This window comes from Leptonychotes weddellii, chromosome 5 (assembly GCF_054177405.1).
Source record: "Leptonychotes weddellii isolate Sample4059 chromosome 5, ASM5417740v2, whole genome shotgun sequence".
NCBI classification, from domain to species: domain Eukaryota; kingdom Metazoa; phylum Chordata; class Mammalia; order Carnivora; family Phocidae; genus Leptonychotes; species Leptonychotes weddellii.
In genome coordinates this window covers 143,433,816-143,451,740 of record NC_138373.1, presented here as the reverse complement: position 1 = coordinate 143,451,740, position 17,925 = coordinate 143,433,816, and the positions used below count along the sequence as shown (strand labels likewise).

Sequence of the window (17,925 nt, the reverse complement as noted above, 5' to 3'; positions counted from 1 at the left end):
ATCTCCCATTTCTTTTGTCCATCCCACTACCCAGACATACGCTTCCCTCCACACCTTGCTTGTACCTTTCCCCCCATTCAAACATGCTCTCCTGGACCCTCCTCTGAGGCAGATATGACTCTTCCGTCCTCTGGGTGTCCCTTCTGCTCGGCCTTTGCCTTGTGATAACATACAGAGCAGAAAACAAGGCAAAGCCATCTACTAAGAATATAATTATAATTATAGGCCAAAGGCTGGTCACAGAAGAATTAGGGAGGATCTCCCATCCCAGTTCCCAAGAGTTGAGGCTATGTCTAGGAAGTCTGGGCCTCATTTTCCTTAGGACACAGTTAGCAAGCCCTTCTTTTAAAAAATTTAAGCAGGTGTTCCTCTGAAGGTGATTCACTGGACCAGCTGTTTCTAAGCATCTGGGGAAGGAGGTAGGGGAGGAGGGATTTTTACAAAGGCAGATTCCCGAGGTAGAGTCGCTATGAAAATTGTACCTCTCAGATGTGCACTGTGGGAGCATAATTTCCCTGTTAGCAACCATCCTGTTCATGAGGTCACACTTCCCACATCTATTTCTAGCCAGTGCCTGAGCATGGCAGGGATACCAGATGGGTACCAGAGCAGGCCCATTCCTGCAAGATGGAGGACTCCTCTGTCGGGTGACTTTGGCTGGGGTGCTCCCCACCAGCTTTACCCAATGTTCTTAGAACTACACGTTAGTCTAAGACTTTTCCAATCTAACCTCCCTTGGTTCTCTTTCTTATTCAGGAGTCAGACCTGCATCTTTTTATCTGAGAAATTGAACTTGAACTTAAAATCCCTCCTACAAAGAAAACTCCATCCCACATGACTTCCCTGGTGCATATACCTCATATTTAAGGAAGAAATCATAGCAGTTACACAAAAGCTCTTCCGAGAAATTGAGGGAGAGAGAATACTTCCCAGCTCCTTCTATATGGAGAGCGTTCTTACTCTGATTCCCAAGCCTAACAAATACTTATAAGAAAAGGAAACTGCAGACCAGCATCTCTAATCAACATAGATACAAAAATTCTTTTAAAAATCTAAGGCAAAGATTAAAAAAATTCTAAAACAAATTTGTAGCCAACCGAATCCAATGATATACGAAACAGATAATACATCATGACAAGTGCAATAAAGTTAAGAAAAATACATAAAGTGCATACATATTGGAAAGGAAGAAATAAAATTGTCTCCATTCTTAGATAACATGATTGTCTACAGAAAAAAGTCAAAAGAATCCCCCAAAAGTTACTAGATCTAATACATGAATATAATAAGTTCTCAGGATACAAGAGCAATATAAAAAAATCAATTGTATTTCTATAAACTAGTAAGAAACAACTGGTAATTGAAATGAAAATATACCATTAAAAATAGTACCAAAAACCATGAAAAACTTAGGTATGAGCATAATAAAATTCATGTAAAATCTGTAAGCTAAAACTGATTAAACATTGACAAACAAAATAAAAGAAGTTTTATATAAACAGAGAGATATATTGTGGTTATGGGTTAAAAGATTCAATACTTTAAGATGTTACTTCTCTCTAAACTGACTTACAGATTCAATGTAATTGCAGTTAAAATTCTAGCAGGACTTCTTGGTAGATATTGGCAAACTGATTCTAAATTTTACATGGAAAAACAGAGAAATTAGAATAACTAAGATAATTTTGAAAATGACCAAGCTGGAGAATGTACGTTGCCGTATTTCAAGACTTAGTGTGAAGCTACAGTAATCATGACAGGGTGGTATGGTGAAGGGATATACATACAGATCACTGGAGCCGAATAGAGAGTCCAGAAATAGACCTGCACATAGATGGTCAATAGATTTTCTACAACAGTCCAAAGGCAGTCCAATGGGGAGAGGATAGTCTTTTTAAGAAATGATGCTGGAATTATTAGGTATCTATATATAAAAAAAGAACCTTGGGGCGCCTGGGTGGCTCAGTCGTTGGGCGTCTGCCTTCGGCTCGGGTCGTGATCCCGGAATCCTGGGATCGAGTCCCGCATCGGGCTCCCTGCTCGGCGGGAGGCCTGCTTCTCCCTCTCCCACTCCCCCTGCTTGTGTTCCTGCTCTCGCTGTCTCTCTCTCTGTCAAATAAATAAATAAAATCTTAAAAAAAAAAAAAAAAAAAAAAAAAGAACCTTGATCTATACCTCAAATCATATACAAAAATTAACTCACTGTGGATACCTAAAATTATAGAGCTTCTAGAAGAAGATAAATAAAAGAAAATCTTTGTGATATTAGGGTAGGCAAAGATTTCTAGATATGATACAAAAAACACTATTTATCAAAGAAAAATCAACATATTTGTCATCAAAATTAAAAACATTTGTTCATCAAAAGTTAGTGTAAGAGAGAGAAAAGACAAGCCACAGACTGTGAAGAAATATTTACAAAGCATGTATCACATAAAGGACTTGTATGTCAAACATTTAAAGAACTCTCAATGTTCCAGAAACAATAACTTGAAAGATACATGAATAGCAAATAAGCACATGAAAAAATGCAAATTAAAATGACTGCAATGAATGCCACCGCACACAATGGCAAATTTTTTTAGAGTTCTGATTATATCAACTGCTAGCAAGGATGCCAAACAATTGGATCTCTCACACGTTGTTGGTAGGAATGAAAAAAAAAAAAAAAACGATGCGTACACATCGGAAAACAGCTTGGCGGTTTCTTACAAAGTTAAACATACATTGGACAGGACTCCCACTTTTTTTTAAGATTTTATTTATTTACTTGAGAGAGAGAGAGTGCGAGCGCACGCACGAGCTGTGGGGGAGGCAAAAGGGGAGGGAAAGGAAGAGAATCTCAAGCAGACTCTCAGCTGAGCGTGGAGCCTGACCCAGAGCTCAATCTCATGATCCTGAGATCTGACTTGAGCTGAAACCAAGAGCCTAACTGACTGAACCACCCAGGTGCCCCCAGGATTCCAACTGCTAGGTAGTTTTCCCCAGGTGAAATCAAATGTAGGTACACACAAAAATCTGTGCATGAATGTCCATAATGACTTTATTCTTAGTTGTACCAAACTGGAAACAAACCCAAACATCTTCCAGCTGGTGAATGGATTGATTGGTTGCCGCCACGTCACGGCACTCTATGAAGCATTAGAAAAGAATGAACTACAGACACATACAGCAACACAGACAAATCTCGAAGCATTATGCTAAGTGGAAGAAGCCAGACTCAAAAGGCACACACGGTATCATTCCAATCATATGACATGAAGGTAAAATTATAGGCACAGAAAACAGATCAGTGAATGCCAGGGGGTGGGAGATGGGGGGGCATGAGAGCAAAGGGAATTTGGGGGGGATGCAATAACTCTTTTCTAAGTTAACGGTGGGGGTGTTTACACAAAAGAGGCTTGTCAGAACTGATACAGCTGCACACTGAAAAGGGTGGGTTTACTGTACGGAAATTATAAATTAAGAATAAATGAGAACAATCCATTAGCTGAGCATGTGCCTTCCTGATAGGTTTGGGAAAGGTGGTCAGTGTCCTTGTCAATAATTAATGAAACATGACTTCTGTTCAGACCTCAGAGATGACCTTTTCTATAATTATACTGACCGGAAAGGAAAACAAAGCAAGACACTAGAATCGGGAAGGGCTATTTTTAAGCACATGGTAAGTCATTCAGCTTCTGACTTTCAATCTCTGAGCCTTTTTGTTCAAATACTTTAGTGCAGTTCCAGAACACCAATGTTCAGGAAGCATTTCTTCAGGGCCACCCTTTGGTAAACTGTTACTGAACACCTTCACGAGCCAGATGTTGGCCTTAAAAAGACCAACTTGACTTGCTTTTGTTTCCTTTTTGTGTTGTTCTTTTTATTATTATTATTATTAGCAGTCTAAACCTTGAGTGGAACGCCAAGGACATTACATGTGTTATCTTCACAACTATGAACTATTACTCTTTAGTCTATGAAGTGTTACAATCCCCATTTTACCTAAGAGGACACTGAGGCAGAGAGAGGACCATTAACAAGGTCACATGGCCATCAGACTGGGAGACAAGGATTCCACCCAGCTCTGTCTGACTTTAAAGGCTCAGAATTGTGCTTCTCTGTAGGGCTAGCTTAAAATTATTTTACAAGCCTTTCATTTAATTAAGTAATTAATTCAAGATTTGTTGAATGCCTACAATTATTTCCAAAGATGCTAATGTTTTCTCTTTGTATTTTCACAAGAAAGTGAAATGAGATTTAGCCTGAACAGAAAAGGGGCCTTCGTTCCTCTTGCTGTAGGCAGAAAGGGGCTGGTGAGTCCAGCTTCAGTGCTTTAGACTTATTTCTGAAGAGGTGTCCCAGTGCATACTTCTCATTGAAATGAGTGATCTGCTTTATTCAGGGGTCATTGGGTATCTGCCTGGGGCTGTACTAAGGGTAAAGGCATCTACTGGTTGGGTCTTAATTTGCTGTTTTCTGGGAATCTTCCTGAGCCTCAACAGCACATATTCTGCAAGGGAGGGAAGTCTTTCTCTTAGCAGGTGCTTCATCCTGGCCCAGGCTTCTCTCTTGTGACCCAGTGGGCTAAAGGCCAAGGTGAATACTTACTGTTAATGGACTGAATGTCTGTGCCTCCCCAAATTCATATGCTAAAGTCCTAAGCTCCGACAAGATGGCATTTGGAGGTGGGGCTTTGGGGAGGTCATAAGGTTTAGATGAGATCATGAGGGTAGGGACCCCATGATGGGATTCATGTCCTTATAAGAAGAGAAAGAGGGACCAGAGTGAGTGTTCTCTCTCTCTCATATGGGGACACAGTGAGGAGGTGGTCATCTGTGAGCCAGGGAGAAGAGCCTCAACAGGAACTGAATCTGTAGCATCTTGATCTTGGACTTTCTAGCCCCCAGAACTGTGAGAAATAAATGTCTATTGCTATGGTATTTGGTTATAGCAGCCCAAACAGACTGATGGCTTATCTTCCCCATATCCTTGAAAGGCAGGCCTTTGCTTTGAGGCATCCAGGTAACCCATGGGGTCCACAGAAGGGCAGACAATTGTGGGAAGAAAAATAGTTGATCTAAGGGGCCATAAGCTACATAAATAATGAGATGCACAGGAAAGCCCTCCCCAGGCTGCCGGCACTGTGACTTGGTTATCAGCTCTATGACAGATGGATAGAATTTGTCAAGCATTTACTATTGCTAAGCACTTTATATGCATGGTCTTATTCTCCCAACAACTGAGGAAGGCATGACTGTTGTTAACGTCATCATCATCATCATCATCCCCAGGTTATAGATAAGAAAACTGAGGCCCAGAGAAGTAAGTAACTTGCCCAAGATCACGTGGTTGGCAAGTCTTAGAACGGGCACTGCAATCAGGCTTGACTCAAGATTTTGAGTCCTTAACCACTAAGCCAGAGCATATACGATCAGTACCTTAGAATATAAAACCAAACCTAGACACACCCCCTGGACCACAAAAGACGGAAATGGTAACTGGCATATTCTGAATACCTGCCACCTTTCAGGAACATCCTAAGTACTCTGCAGGTACGAGCTCACTTAAACCTCAGCACAACCTTTGGAGGTAGGCCTATTGGCATCATTATTTCCATTCTGTAAATGAGAAAACAGAGGCTGAAGGACAGGTTTACCAGATAGAATATAGGATGCCAGTTAAATTTGAATTGCAGATAAAACAATGAATACTTTTTTAGAACAAGTATGCCCTAAATACTGTATGCATATTTGTTGTTTATTTGCAATTGATTTAACTGGATGTCCTCTATTTGCTAAATCTGATAGCCCTACAAAGTGGGTCCCAGAACCAGAGCGTGGTGAAGGCTGGGGCAGGAGGCCAATGGGACTTCAGGGTCTGGTGCCATCTTACTGTAAAACCCCATGGCCTCTCAGCTAAAGGGTAGAACCAGGGGGAGCTCAGGTGTCATGGAATCGATTCCAGGCAGTGATGGGCATCTGGCTGCTGGTGGAAGCAAGTTTTCTAGAAGTAGGCTAGAGAGGGGCAGGTCGCCTTGCCAGCAGTTGACTTGGCAAAACCAGCAGTTATTTGGGGAAGCAGGGGAAAGTAGCAGGTTAGAGCCAGGACTATGCAGCAAGACAGGCTTGTCTCCTAGTCTGGCTGCCTTTGGGCAAGCTGCAAAACTCCTCAAAATCCCCAGGTCCTCTGCTGGGCTCTCAGGTATGATTATTTTTCCTCACCTGCTTTTGTGTCTCTTTCTTATATTAATCTGTGAGCCCCTTGGGGGCAGGCACTGGACCTATCAGATATGTGATTATGAGCAGCATAGAGTCGGTGCTCCATAAATACTTGATTTTTTAGGAGTTGGCCAACCGTGGAAGGAACTTTGGGAAAAAGATAGCAGGAGTGTGGGGGCACAAAGAGTTCTCATTTTATGTCCTAAATTGAATGGTTTAAGTTTGAAATCTATGAAATGACTTGTTCAGTTTTTAGATAAAACTTTTAAAGCAAAAGTGTGAATTTTAGTCCTGCTTCTCAAATCACTTTCTATCACCTCAGACCCCCATTAAGAAGAAAGATGGTAAAATTGACGTTCTCAGCAACCGTGCTCAAAAAGATATTACAGAATTTGCTATCAGGGCACATTTCTGACGCATTGTGAGGCTCAAGTAGCTGATAAAGCGATTCCAGGTCATTATCCCATTTCCCTTTAGTTACTGCTACCCTGGTGGTCTCTTCTTGCATTGTGACTTTCCTCACGCAGGAGGCTTACCCATTATAAGCTGTCAGCAAATCATCAGCCGTTCTGTTTCTTTAAAGGAAGATAATAAACTTCCCCTGCAGCAAGAGGCCAAAGACCTCCTTGTAACTTTATCTCCCAGGGAACTCTAGAGGTGCCTGCTTCACGCTATCACCATTGTTGAAAAGTTTGGCTCATGGTGCTGGGCAGAGACTTTGTCTTGGTATTCCACTTAGAGTTTGGTTGAAATGGTCTCCCTGGGAAACCGATGTGAATTAGGTTCCTCAGGTGAACTCAGCTTTATTTCTCACTCAAAGCCAAAAGGAACATGCCTATAAGACCGGTTTCAAGTCCACAGAAGTCTGTTATTTGCGACCTGTGCAGTGAATGGCAAGAAACGTACAACAGGAAAGAAAGAGATCTGGAAACATAAATAATACAGTACAAAAAAAAAAATACATGTGCAGAATTTGATGACACCAACCTCAAAAAGAAGCATCAAGACCATTTCCCTTTGAAATAATCAGATTGTTTTGGCTGTGATCCAGGTTCTGTATAACCCCTTTGCCCACATTCTTTTTCCATTACTTTGAGTTGTTTGCAAAAATCAGTTAACATTTGTGGTGAAATCAAGAGAACTGGAATGCCCAAATAAAAAAAAATTGATTTCCTCTCAAGTAGGATATCGGTTTTTCAAATGTGATCATTTCAATGTTAAAAATATGTTTGTGTGCTAATTAGTAAAGACTGCTGTGTGCTGATCTGATAAAGCAGTATAATTTTTAATGAGGGAGAAGCGAGTTAAATCTGGGTAGAAACACCTTTTTATGTCAGGATGACACATTTTTTTTTCTCCAAGTGAGGATCCATGCTTTATTCTTAATTTTAGAAGATGATGAGCATTTTTTTTCTCATTGTGCTTTTTTTGTGTTTTCTGGTTTTTTTTTTTAATTGATCAGAGTTATTTTCTAATTGGAATGAGGCATTTTTAAAACAATTTAAAAAGTAACCCAGGGGTATTGAGTATGAATGTATTTGTTGACGCACTGAAAAGGAATCGGATGCCACGCTGGCCTTGGAAAGAAGGCCATTCCAAAGCTTGTGGTTCATCAGAAAGACATATGGACACACGTCAGCAGCTCTGAAATGGCCTTATCCTTGCGGAAATGTAAAGTGATAGGCAAGATCTCACTTGTCATCACCACAAAATACGAGAGGTGAAATATACGGCTAAGTAGAACATTTATCTCTTTCCTGAGCAAAAGGAAGGAAGCCTTTGGAGACATTTGGTATGTTTGGAAGATGAAGATAAAGGGACACATCCTTTTGCTCCAACAAGAGGACAGTAGAAAGACCGTCCAGCCCCTGCTTTTCACATACTTTGCTTCTCCGGCCTCAAAACCTAGCAGAAGGGAATGTGTGAGCCTTCAAAGAACCATACACACTGGATCGAAGACAGGAGCCTCGCCCCATTCGTGCATAGCATATTGCAATGGCATGAAGCCCATTGAAGATTTTGAATCCTGTCTGTCTGTTCATGTTTTAAGAGTTACCCATGTTTAAGAAGGGCTCAAAAGAGAATGTCACTTTATTTGGCTTTCACTGTCAGAGGTCTGTTTTGACTGTTGTTCACTCATTCATTTACTCCTAAAACATCAATAAAGTGTTTTTTCAGTGTCTCTCTGTCAAGTACTTTTCATCTACATGAATGTTTTAAAATCTGTGCTACAGTTTTGTAAAGTAAGACTTTGGAACCCCATCTGACAGCTAAGGAAGCTGAGGCATGGCAGCAAGTAAACTGCCCAATGATGGGACTAGAGTCAAGCCAAACGTGGGAGCAGGACTAGTGTCCTTTTGCTCTCTGAGCTGTGGACTGTCATTCCTGATGTTTCACACACTGACTTTTGTTGCTGTATTTTGGACAAAACCTTTTCTTCTCTACAGGGGTCTGATCAATAACAGCATCAGATTAGTTTTCATGGGTTAGAAAAAGAAAAGCAAATCTAAAAGTTTTTGTATTATATCAGCATGTCTATAAGGACTCGATGTAATTGTGACCACATTTGGTGCTTAAAAAGTTCTTGAAATCTAGAAGGGTGGGTTAATCACTTGATTCCATTGTAACAAACTCAGAATCACACAGTGTCCACATGCTGGGGTGAAACTGAAAACAGAGAGGTTAATAGAGAGAAAGCCAGGATTTCCTGAATCCCAAACCTTGACCTTTCCAGCGCAAGGAGCATAACCAGGCATTGACTGGAAGGGTAAAGGGACTTGCTAATCAAAAGAGAAGTTAGAAACACATTTGGAGGATCTCCCATTTCTTTCTTTCTTTCTTTCTTTCTTTCTTTCTTTCTTTCTTTCTTTCTTTCTTCTTTCTTTCTTTCTTTCTTTCTTTCTTTCTTTCTTTCTTTCTTTCTTTCTTTCTTTCCTTTCTTTCTTTCTTTCTTCTTTCTTTCAAGATTTTATTTATTCATTTTAGAGAGAGAGAGTGCATGCAAGCAGGGGGAGGGGCAGAGGGAGAGAAACTCAAGCAGACCCTGTGCTGGGTGCAAAGCCCCTCAAGGGGCTCGATCTCATGACCCTGAGATCATGACCTGAGATGAAATCAAGAGTCAGATGCACAACTGACTGAGCCACCCAGGCGCCCCATCTTTCTTTCTTTTTTTATAAGCTCTGCTCTGGCAATGGGACAGAGTAGAAAGAAGACTTTGGTGACAGGCAGCCCTGAACTTGAACTAGCTCTATCATTTATCAGGCCAAAAGAAATTGGTAAGAGATCATCTTCAAATCTCTGATCCCTCATAGGCAAAATGGAGATAAAAATGTCTAGCTCAAAGATTTGTTTTAAGAATTGAATCGGATAATATAGGCCAAGTATCTCTCTGGTACCGCATGTCAGCAATGTTGAATAAATGGAAGCTATTATTCTTTTAATCATTAGTTAAGAAAAAAACACAACAGTAGGTTTCAACATCATATGTACAAGAAGGGCTCAACTGTTTAGAAGCCATATGAAAAAAAAAAAGCAGGGAAATAAGCTAAACCATTTAGGGTTTCCTATGTGTGACCGAAAGAAGTTGCTGTTTTTTCTTTCTGTCTGTCTTTCTAAACTCTACATGCTGTGTGCACTTTGCTTGTATTATTTTAATAAATAAAAAGCAAAAGAGAACTAATCTCTCTCCTTAAGTGGATTCTGTTTTTTTTAAATTTTTATTTATTTATTTGAGAGAGAAAGAGGGGGCAGAGGGAGAGAATCTTAAGCAGACTTCCTGCTGAGTGAGGAGCCTGACACGGGGCTCGATCTCACCACTCTGAGATCATGACCTGAGCTGAAACGAAGAGTCAGATGCTCAACCTACTGAGCCACCCAAGCACCCCTCTATTTAAGTGGATTCTTTAGGAGATGTTTCATTACATCTAGAAAATGGGAAACAAATGGTCAATGTGTGAATTAAAATGCCTGACTTTTACTCTCCAAGGGAAAAAAGTGATCTTACAAAATTTGCATATCATAGCAAGGACTCAGCCCCTATTCAAGTGTTAACATCTTTAATCATGATAGAAGTTCAATTTTAGCTGACAAACGCTATGCTTGACCAAAGAAGTCTAACTACACCATCAACTCAGATTTGGCTGCTAGTTTTTCTTACAGTGAAACTGGTCATCAAAGAGTTTGATATTCCATCCTAAAGACTAAAGTTTTAGTAGATTTAATGATTATTTGTGTTGCTAAACAATAACTATGGTCTTTGAGATGCTATAATAAAATTTCTTCTTAAAGAAAATTGTTCTCAGGGTTATAGTAGCCCAGCATTCTTCCATCTTCTCTATGGTCCCTTATCTTTTTTATAAAAATGGATATCCTTTCAATTGTCCCTTTTTCTGACTTGTAAGGGAATTCTTTTAAAAAGAGACCTCTAAATGGGGGAAAGCAGATTTGTTTATAAAAGCTGACAGAGCAAGAAAGATTTTTCTACAGATAGACTGAAATGGAACTTTCTAGAAAAAGGTGCTGACGCTCTCTTGTTATCGGACTTCCTTCCTTTCGATTTTCTGTGAAATGGGACATTGAGAAGCAAGTATCAAAGTCCAAGAAAAGCGCTGTGCCACTTACCCATGCAGTCTGGGCCCCAGTGACCTGGACAGCACTGAGGTTGGACATAGTCCTTCCTACAGATATGGCGGCATCCAGGGAGAGACAGCGAGTACTTCCTGATCTCAAATATGTACCTTGGAGGGGAAGTAGAAGACATAAACCCATGATCAGAGCAATGCAGTTAACTCTGGGCAGTGGGATTAGCCTACGTTTTTATTTAGGTCTTTCTTTACACTTGCCTATATTTAAAAAAACAGATTGAATACATTTTTGTCTAGGGAGAGCAAAACTTAATAATGATTTACCTTTAATTGTACGAAATGGATGAAAAAATCAGAACACAATGCAAATGAGGGTAGAATATTTACAGTGATGTCAGAAGTGAGGTTAGTAGATAGGAAATAGTGTTAGGTTCTAGGCACATGCTAGAGGTGCACTTCACACTTGTCACAGCCAATACGAGAAGGAAAAGGTCATGAGTTCTGTGATGCACAGGATCTCTGAATTTTAAAACGAAACTTTTTTTTTTTTTGCAGATACTGTAGATGTAGACATTTCTGTGAGAGGCGGTGTAATATAATGGGGAATATTTGCCACCTTATACTCAAGGGAGATGTAATGATGAATTTCTTAGAACGGTTTTTATACCATCTGAGGTGCAGATCTGGAATAGCAATTCTGTAGAGGCTAAATACCATTGCCTATTTTCGGGGAATCTCCGCATGGATGACTCATTCTAGGATTTGACTTTAGTATATTTAGAGACAATCCTCCATGAATATCATTTCTTTCAACTGGGCTGTTAAGAATAGTGTGATGCAATGGTGAGTTCAACGTTGTACTTCTAATCCAGTCCCTGAGCTACTGGCTTTACGGCCAGTCAAGTTGGAGACAGAATTGACAGTTCCTCTGAAAGCTTGAGAATACTGGCAGGGACATCTCTTCACAAAGATGGGAAAAGGCAGAGCCAAGGGCAGAACCAAACATCCCCTCAAGAGCCAATCTTGGATTTATTTCAGCATAAATGAATGGCAAATCCAAGTCTTCAATTCTAAAACAGAGAGCATGAGTGCAATAATCTTATCCTGGATGTGTGTGTGTGTGTGTGTGTGTGTGTTGGAAGGGGGATGGTAAGGTGGGGAGTATGTAACCAAGTGTCCACCTTGCCATGAAAAATAGTAGCCAGGACAAAAATGTCCTCAATAAAGTCACCACATAATTTTAACCTTGAACCCTATACCTTTCTATATACTTTTTAAGAGTTTCTGGTCACAGATGTGCCTGCTTTGGTAACTGAATGGTCAACTGTCACATATGCTTGCTAATTCTAGGCCAGTTTGTATTTGGAACCTTTTGTAAAACTGATGATTTTGGTTTTAGAATGTATCATGGTCACATTAAGCAAACATGAATTTAAAATAGTGTGATATAACAGTGTTTAGTTTTTATTTAATACAAAATAAGAAATAGTACTGATCCTTCATCCCTGAATTAAGAATGAACTCATTGAGAGCTGTCTAATGTCTAAATTAGTAGACTGAGTAAATAAAACATTGTGTTTACATTTGAGTTGTATGGCTGCTTCCATTAGCTGGTGAGCAAAACTGCTCATCATCCTTTTTGAGGCTTAGCCTTGAATTATGAGGCTTTTGAATCATAAGAGGATTTCAGGAATGCAATGCTCACATAAAATGCATGAAGCTGTAATTCCTTTGTCTTCCACTTCAGGTTCTAATTAGTATCAGGATCCATAGCTAGCTAATAAGATGACTGTCAGACCCATGGCTTTTTAGTCCATGTTCTGGCTAGAACCCTCTCCAAATGAAACAAAACCCAGATTTTCAAAATAAAGAAGGACAAGATGTAGGGAAAATGTTTATTTGCAATGCAATATAGTCAATTCTGTATTAAAATGTGAATCAATAATCAATAATCAATCAATTTTTTAGATTCAAGGTTGTAAATTGTGAGTTACCTAAGTTTGGACTGAATATAGTCTTAGAAAAAGGGAAAATCATGGAAATGCTTTGTAGATTTTGAGATGGGAAGTTTCAATTTGGATTCACAATCCCTTAAATTTCAAGACTTGAGATTTTCTCTTGAGTACCTGCAATCTCGAACCCCCACGGAGCCATTGGTAACCTTGGTGTAACCATCTGGGCACTTAATTCCCAAGTTGAGTGAACAGGATTGGCACTCAGTCCTAATTGTAAGCAGAGATTTCTTATCACATCTTTTTGCCTGCAAAAACATAAAAAAAAAAAAAATCAAGTCCCATTAGCCGAGCCTTGGTTGGTTATTCTTCCCTATTGGCTTCAAGTCAATGGAATGACAGGGATGGCAACAAGGTTGATTGGTAATGACTGGCTAATTCCTTTCCACCTTATTTAGAAAGAGTGTTGGGATCAGCAAGCAATGTCTGCCATGGCTGTGGGTAGGAAGGAGGCTGCTTGTACCACCTGTTTGCCATCCTTGATCTAAAGTCTGGAATTCAGTAAAGCAAGGTAACATCATTACACACATGTACCCAAATGGGAAACCTGAAATGTGTTATAGAGTACACTTTCCAAATGGGAAAATTTTAAAGTGATTATTTAGGGTCAATTGGTTGTAGATCAACAGGTCTCAAGAATATTCTTCCAGCATTGATTCTACAGAAATAGTCTAGTTTGGGTGCTAAGTGCTATGAAGCATGTAATTCCTACTCCGAAGATGTTTGCAATCTTTTGATTATAATTCAGCTAGACTGTGGGCTCCAAGAGGCAGTGATCTTTTTCTGTTTTGTCCTTGACTATACCCTAAGCATCTAGAACAGTGTCTGACACATAGTAGTGCTTAGAAAATATTTGTTGATTGAATGAATGAGTTGTAGGAAATACAATAGATACACTAGAAACAGTTTCTTAGCAACATTAGGCAGTAGAGAATTAGATGCTAGAATGAAGGATGCAGACGCATTTTGGCCCTGTCTTCAGGATCCCTCATTGTCCATGATGTTGATGCTGATCCTCTCAAATGGATTTGGTCCCCTCTCTCAAATCTCCCTCATTTTCCCATCAAGCTTAAGAAAAAGCAGCTTCATATAATGAAGAGAGACCAAATTTGGGAATCAAAAGACTTAAGCTTGGAATCAAGCTCTGTATCTTGCTAAGTGTACAGTCTTTTAATTTTTTAATTTAAAAAAATTTTTATTATCAATCTTTTTTTTTTTAAAGATTATTTATTTATTTATCTATTTGAGAGAGAGAATGAGCATGAGTTGGGGGGCAGAGGCAGAGGGAGAGAGAGAAGCAGACTCCCCACCAAGCAGGGAGCCCAATGCGGGGCTCGATCCCAGGACCCCAAGATCATGACCCGAGCCAAAGGCAAACACTTAACTGACTGAGCCACCCAGGCGCCCCAAGTGTACAGTCTTGAATGAATTCCTTACCCTTTGTCATCCTCTGCAATGGGGAGATAATAATAACCACTCTCCAGGTTATTGAGACCTTTAAATGATATAACACATGCAAATTGCCTGGCCCAGGATCTGGAATGTCATAGGCAATAAATGCTAGTTCCTGTGATGCTTCTCCATCCCCCCCTCTGTGTTTTGCTTACTGCTTCTCCTGAGAGGAATGTGCTTCCCTCTCCTCTTGGCTACCCAAACTTCATCCTCCAAGGCTCTGTGTAACAACTCCACAAAACCATACCCAACTCTCTTCCTTTTCTCAACTTCTACTCTTCATATGGTTGGCCAGTGGAACACATTTTGTTGTCTTTGCTTTCCGTTTAAAAACCCCTTATGGGAGGGTGCCATGTCTCTTCCTTCTTACTTACTCTTATTCCTAAACAGTACAGGCCCAGCACTAGGCAGGGATGGTGGGAACATCATAACTACTAAGTTTACTGAAATGGATAAAGACTGCATAAGAAGAAATCTTATTTTTACAGAGAAATTTATGGTTATACATACTTCCAAGGCATCATCTTATTTGATCTTGACCATGCTGAAGATAAGTAGGGCAGGTTTCATCATGCCTATTCTAGGGAGGAGAAAACCAAGAGGAGGGGAAGTTCAGTGACTTGCCAAGGTCACCCTGTAAGTTCGTGGTCTTCTGATTCCCTGATTCGGTATTCCTCTTCCCTACACGCTGTATGGTGGCATATAGAAAAATGAAATCTGTTTGCATGGGCAGCTTTCATTTGGTGATTGTTATGAACCAAAATAGCCCTGGAATGTTCTTTATGGAATAATAATAAAAGCCACCCTTAGCTAGAGTTTGAATCAACCCCCCCCTTTTTTTTTTTTTTAAAAGATTTTATTTATTTATTTGACAGAGACAGAGATAGCGAGAGTAGGAACACAAGTAGCGGGAGTGGGAGAGGGAGAAGCAGGCTTCCCGCCGAGGAGGGAGCCCGATGTGGGACTCGATCCCAGGACCCTGGGATCATGACCTGAGCCGAAGGCAGATGCTTAACGACTGAGCCACCCAGGCGCCCTGAATCAACCCCCTTTAATGGTCATGGAACCTCCAGATTTTTTAAAGCAGGATTTTCTTTATATTAGGTTTTCCCATTTAGATACGTGTATGGAAGGACATTACTTTTTCTTTTCTTTCTTAAAAGGTCAGATTTAATCCTCTCTTTTCAAGAAATCTCTTGACTTTCAAGTTATCCTTTTCAAATGGAATGGCTCATTTTATCTCTCATACAGTTTTCTCTGAAAAGCAAACTCAGCTTTAAACACCAGTCAAGGCCTGATTTCCACGGTAAAGCAAGCCTTTGTTGATGCTAATGGTGGTGGTGATGAGGATGATCATTCCGGCTGTTTGTGGTGCACTGTTGGGGGAGAAACTGAAGTTTTGAGAGACTAGCTAACTTGCTCAGGCTTGAACAGCTAGTAGGCTGTGGAGCACAGTGACTGGTCCTCAGAAATATTTGTTAAATAAACAAACGAGAGCCACAGTTCCAACTTGCTGCTCCCAAACCCTTAAGCTGGAGCACTGAACCATGATGCTATCTTCCAGTGTTTTCGTTCTTTTTTTAAATTTTTTTCATTAACATATAATGTATTATTTGTTTCAGGGGTACAGGTCGGTGATTCATCAGTCTTACACAATTTACAGTGTTCACCATAGTACCTACCCTCCCCAATGTCCATCACCCAGCCACCCCATCCCTCCCACCCCCTCCACTCCAGCAACCCTCAGTTTGTTTCCTGAGATTAAGAGTCTCTTATGGTTTGTCTCCCTCTCTGGTTTCATCTTGTTTCATTTTTTCCTCCCTTCCCCTATGATCCTCTGTCTTGTTTCTCAAATTCCTCCTATCAGTGAGATCATATGATACTTGTCTTTCTCTAATTGACTTATTTCGCTTAGTGTAATACCCTCTAGTTCCATCCACATCGTTGCAAATGACAAGATTTCATTTTTTTGATGGTTGCATAATATTCCATAGTATATATATATACATACCACATCTTCTTTATCCATTCATCTGTTGATGGACATCTAGGCTCTTTCCATAGTTTGGCTATTGTGGACACTGCTGCTATAAACATTGAGGTGCACGTGCCCCTTCAGATCACTACATTTGTATCTTTGGGGTAAATACCCAGTAGTGCAATTGCGTGAAAAGCATCATCAGAGTAGTGCCAACTGGGATCAAGTGGCACTGATAAAAATTTGCCTGGTACAGATGTAGCATCATGTTTAAGTTTTATGAATAATAGAGCAGAAAGCATGCCTGGTGAAATGCATTTTAAAAGAACTGCCAGACTGCCTTGCTCATACTCCTTGTTTAGGCTGCCCTCGATGTACATCTGATACCCAACATGCTCTATTAGGACAGCTCATGTGAGCCTGTTTGAGACACTGGAGTGCTGGTGTCCTTCATGGGAGCTGCTGACATGACTGCCCTGGGTGCTTTTACTACAACTTGTGGAAAGTAGAAGGGATGAGTTCCCGAGGCATTCTGGAATACTATGTTTCTCAAGCAGACATCACCCCACTCAGAATTCCCCAGAACATCTCTCTACTCATCTGTCTTCAACCACTGTTATTTCCTATATTCAAAATGACACAGTGATGAGACTATTAAAACAAAAGAAAACAAAACAACTTCCCCCCACCCCCCAAGGATATCAACATCAGCAGTGGAAAGAGGAATGTTAGCATTAAATCAGAGCTCCTAGCAAGGGTGGTTTAGCACAGGAATAGAACCAATTGGGTGAGCACACCTTCAGAAAGATGGTGCGCCACCATTAGGATCCGATTCTCCACTGGCTTTCTCTTTATTGTATGAAGTCCAGTACCCATGACAACAGAGGGAAGCAAAAAATTTGGACACGCCATGAACCTGAAAAATAACAAACTTGCAAGTGTCATCTTACCTGGTCTGTAGTTTCAGGCGGGGAGCAGAAATTGTGTATAACCAATCCAAGAAGAAGAAGTATGAGATTTTGTAGCATGGTGAGAAACTATTTGCTCCTTCCGATGCCAGGCACCTGTCAGAACTACTCGGCTATTCTATTGTAGTCTGATGAACTCCTAGTGAATTCTCTTTCATTTCAGTATTTGCTTTTAAACCCTTTCCCCTCTTGTTCCTGAATTGAAGCAGATGATATGTGAGAACAACCTCGAGACAGGAAAAGTGGCAAATCCAGGGGTCATGGTGAAACTGGCCACTCTCAACTCTATATATGTCTTGGTTGAATAACAGGATATCCTGAAGGGGCTGAGGCGGAGACATGCTCTGGAATTTTTGTGCCTTATGAAACTCCCAAGAACAAACTCCTGCCTCCTACTGCTTGGCCCATCCCACTTCTGGTTCTGCCTCCTCCTGGACCCACAGCCCTGCCAACATGTAGACGACCACACCATGGAAAACTGCAGGCCTCTGTCTCTGAATCTTAAGTCCCAAGCTTGCTGCCAGGCAGTATTTGTGGGAATGCCCATAAGTGGGCAATGATCCCACAGAGAGAATGTTGCAGAAACTCAGGGCCTTCACTTGGGAGAGGGTGGTAGCCTCACTTGGGATGGCTGGCAAACTCTACTGCAAAAAAATGTCTCTTTGCAGTCTCCGACAGTTGGGGTTTCAACTCATCCTTTCCCCTCTTCCATGTCATGTCTTAACAAAT

The 17,925-nt window shown here is 40.6% G+C and overlaps 1 protein-coding gene across 2 annotated transcripts in view; it reads right to left on the bottom strand.

Moving 5' to 3' along the window:
• Positions 1–17,485, bottom strand: part of STAB2 (stabilin 2) — a 146,084-nt gene extending 128,599 nt beyond the window's left edge. For both annotated transcript variants that reach the window (XM_081822304.1, XM_081822305.1), the window contains exons 1-3: positions 17,179–17,485; positions 12,913–13,046; positions 10,824–10,939 (exon numbers count right to left, since the gene is read on the bottom strand). In XM_081822304.1, coding sequence (XP_081678430.1) covers positions 10,824–10,939; positions 12,913–13,046; positions 17,179–17,256 — 328 coding nt within the window. In that variant the 5' untranslated portion in view covers positions 17,257–17,485. The remainder of the gene's footprint in view (positions 1–10,823; positions 10,940–12,912; positions 13,047–17,178) is intronic.
• Between the last annotated feature and the right edge of the window lie 440 nt (positions 17,486–17,925).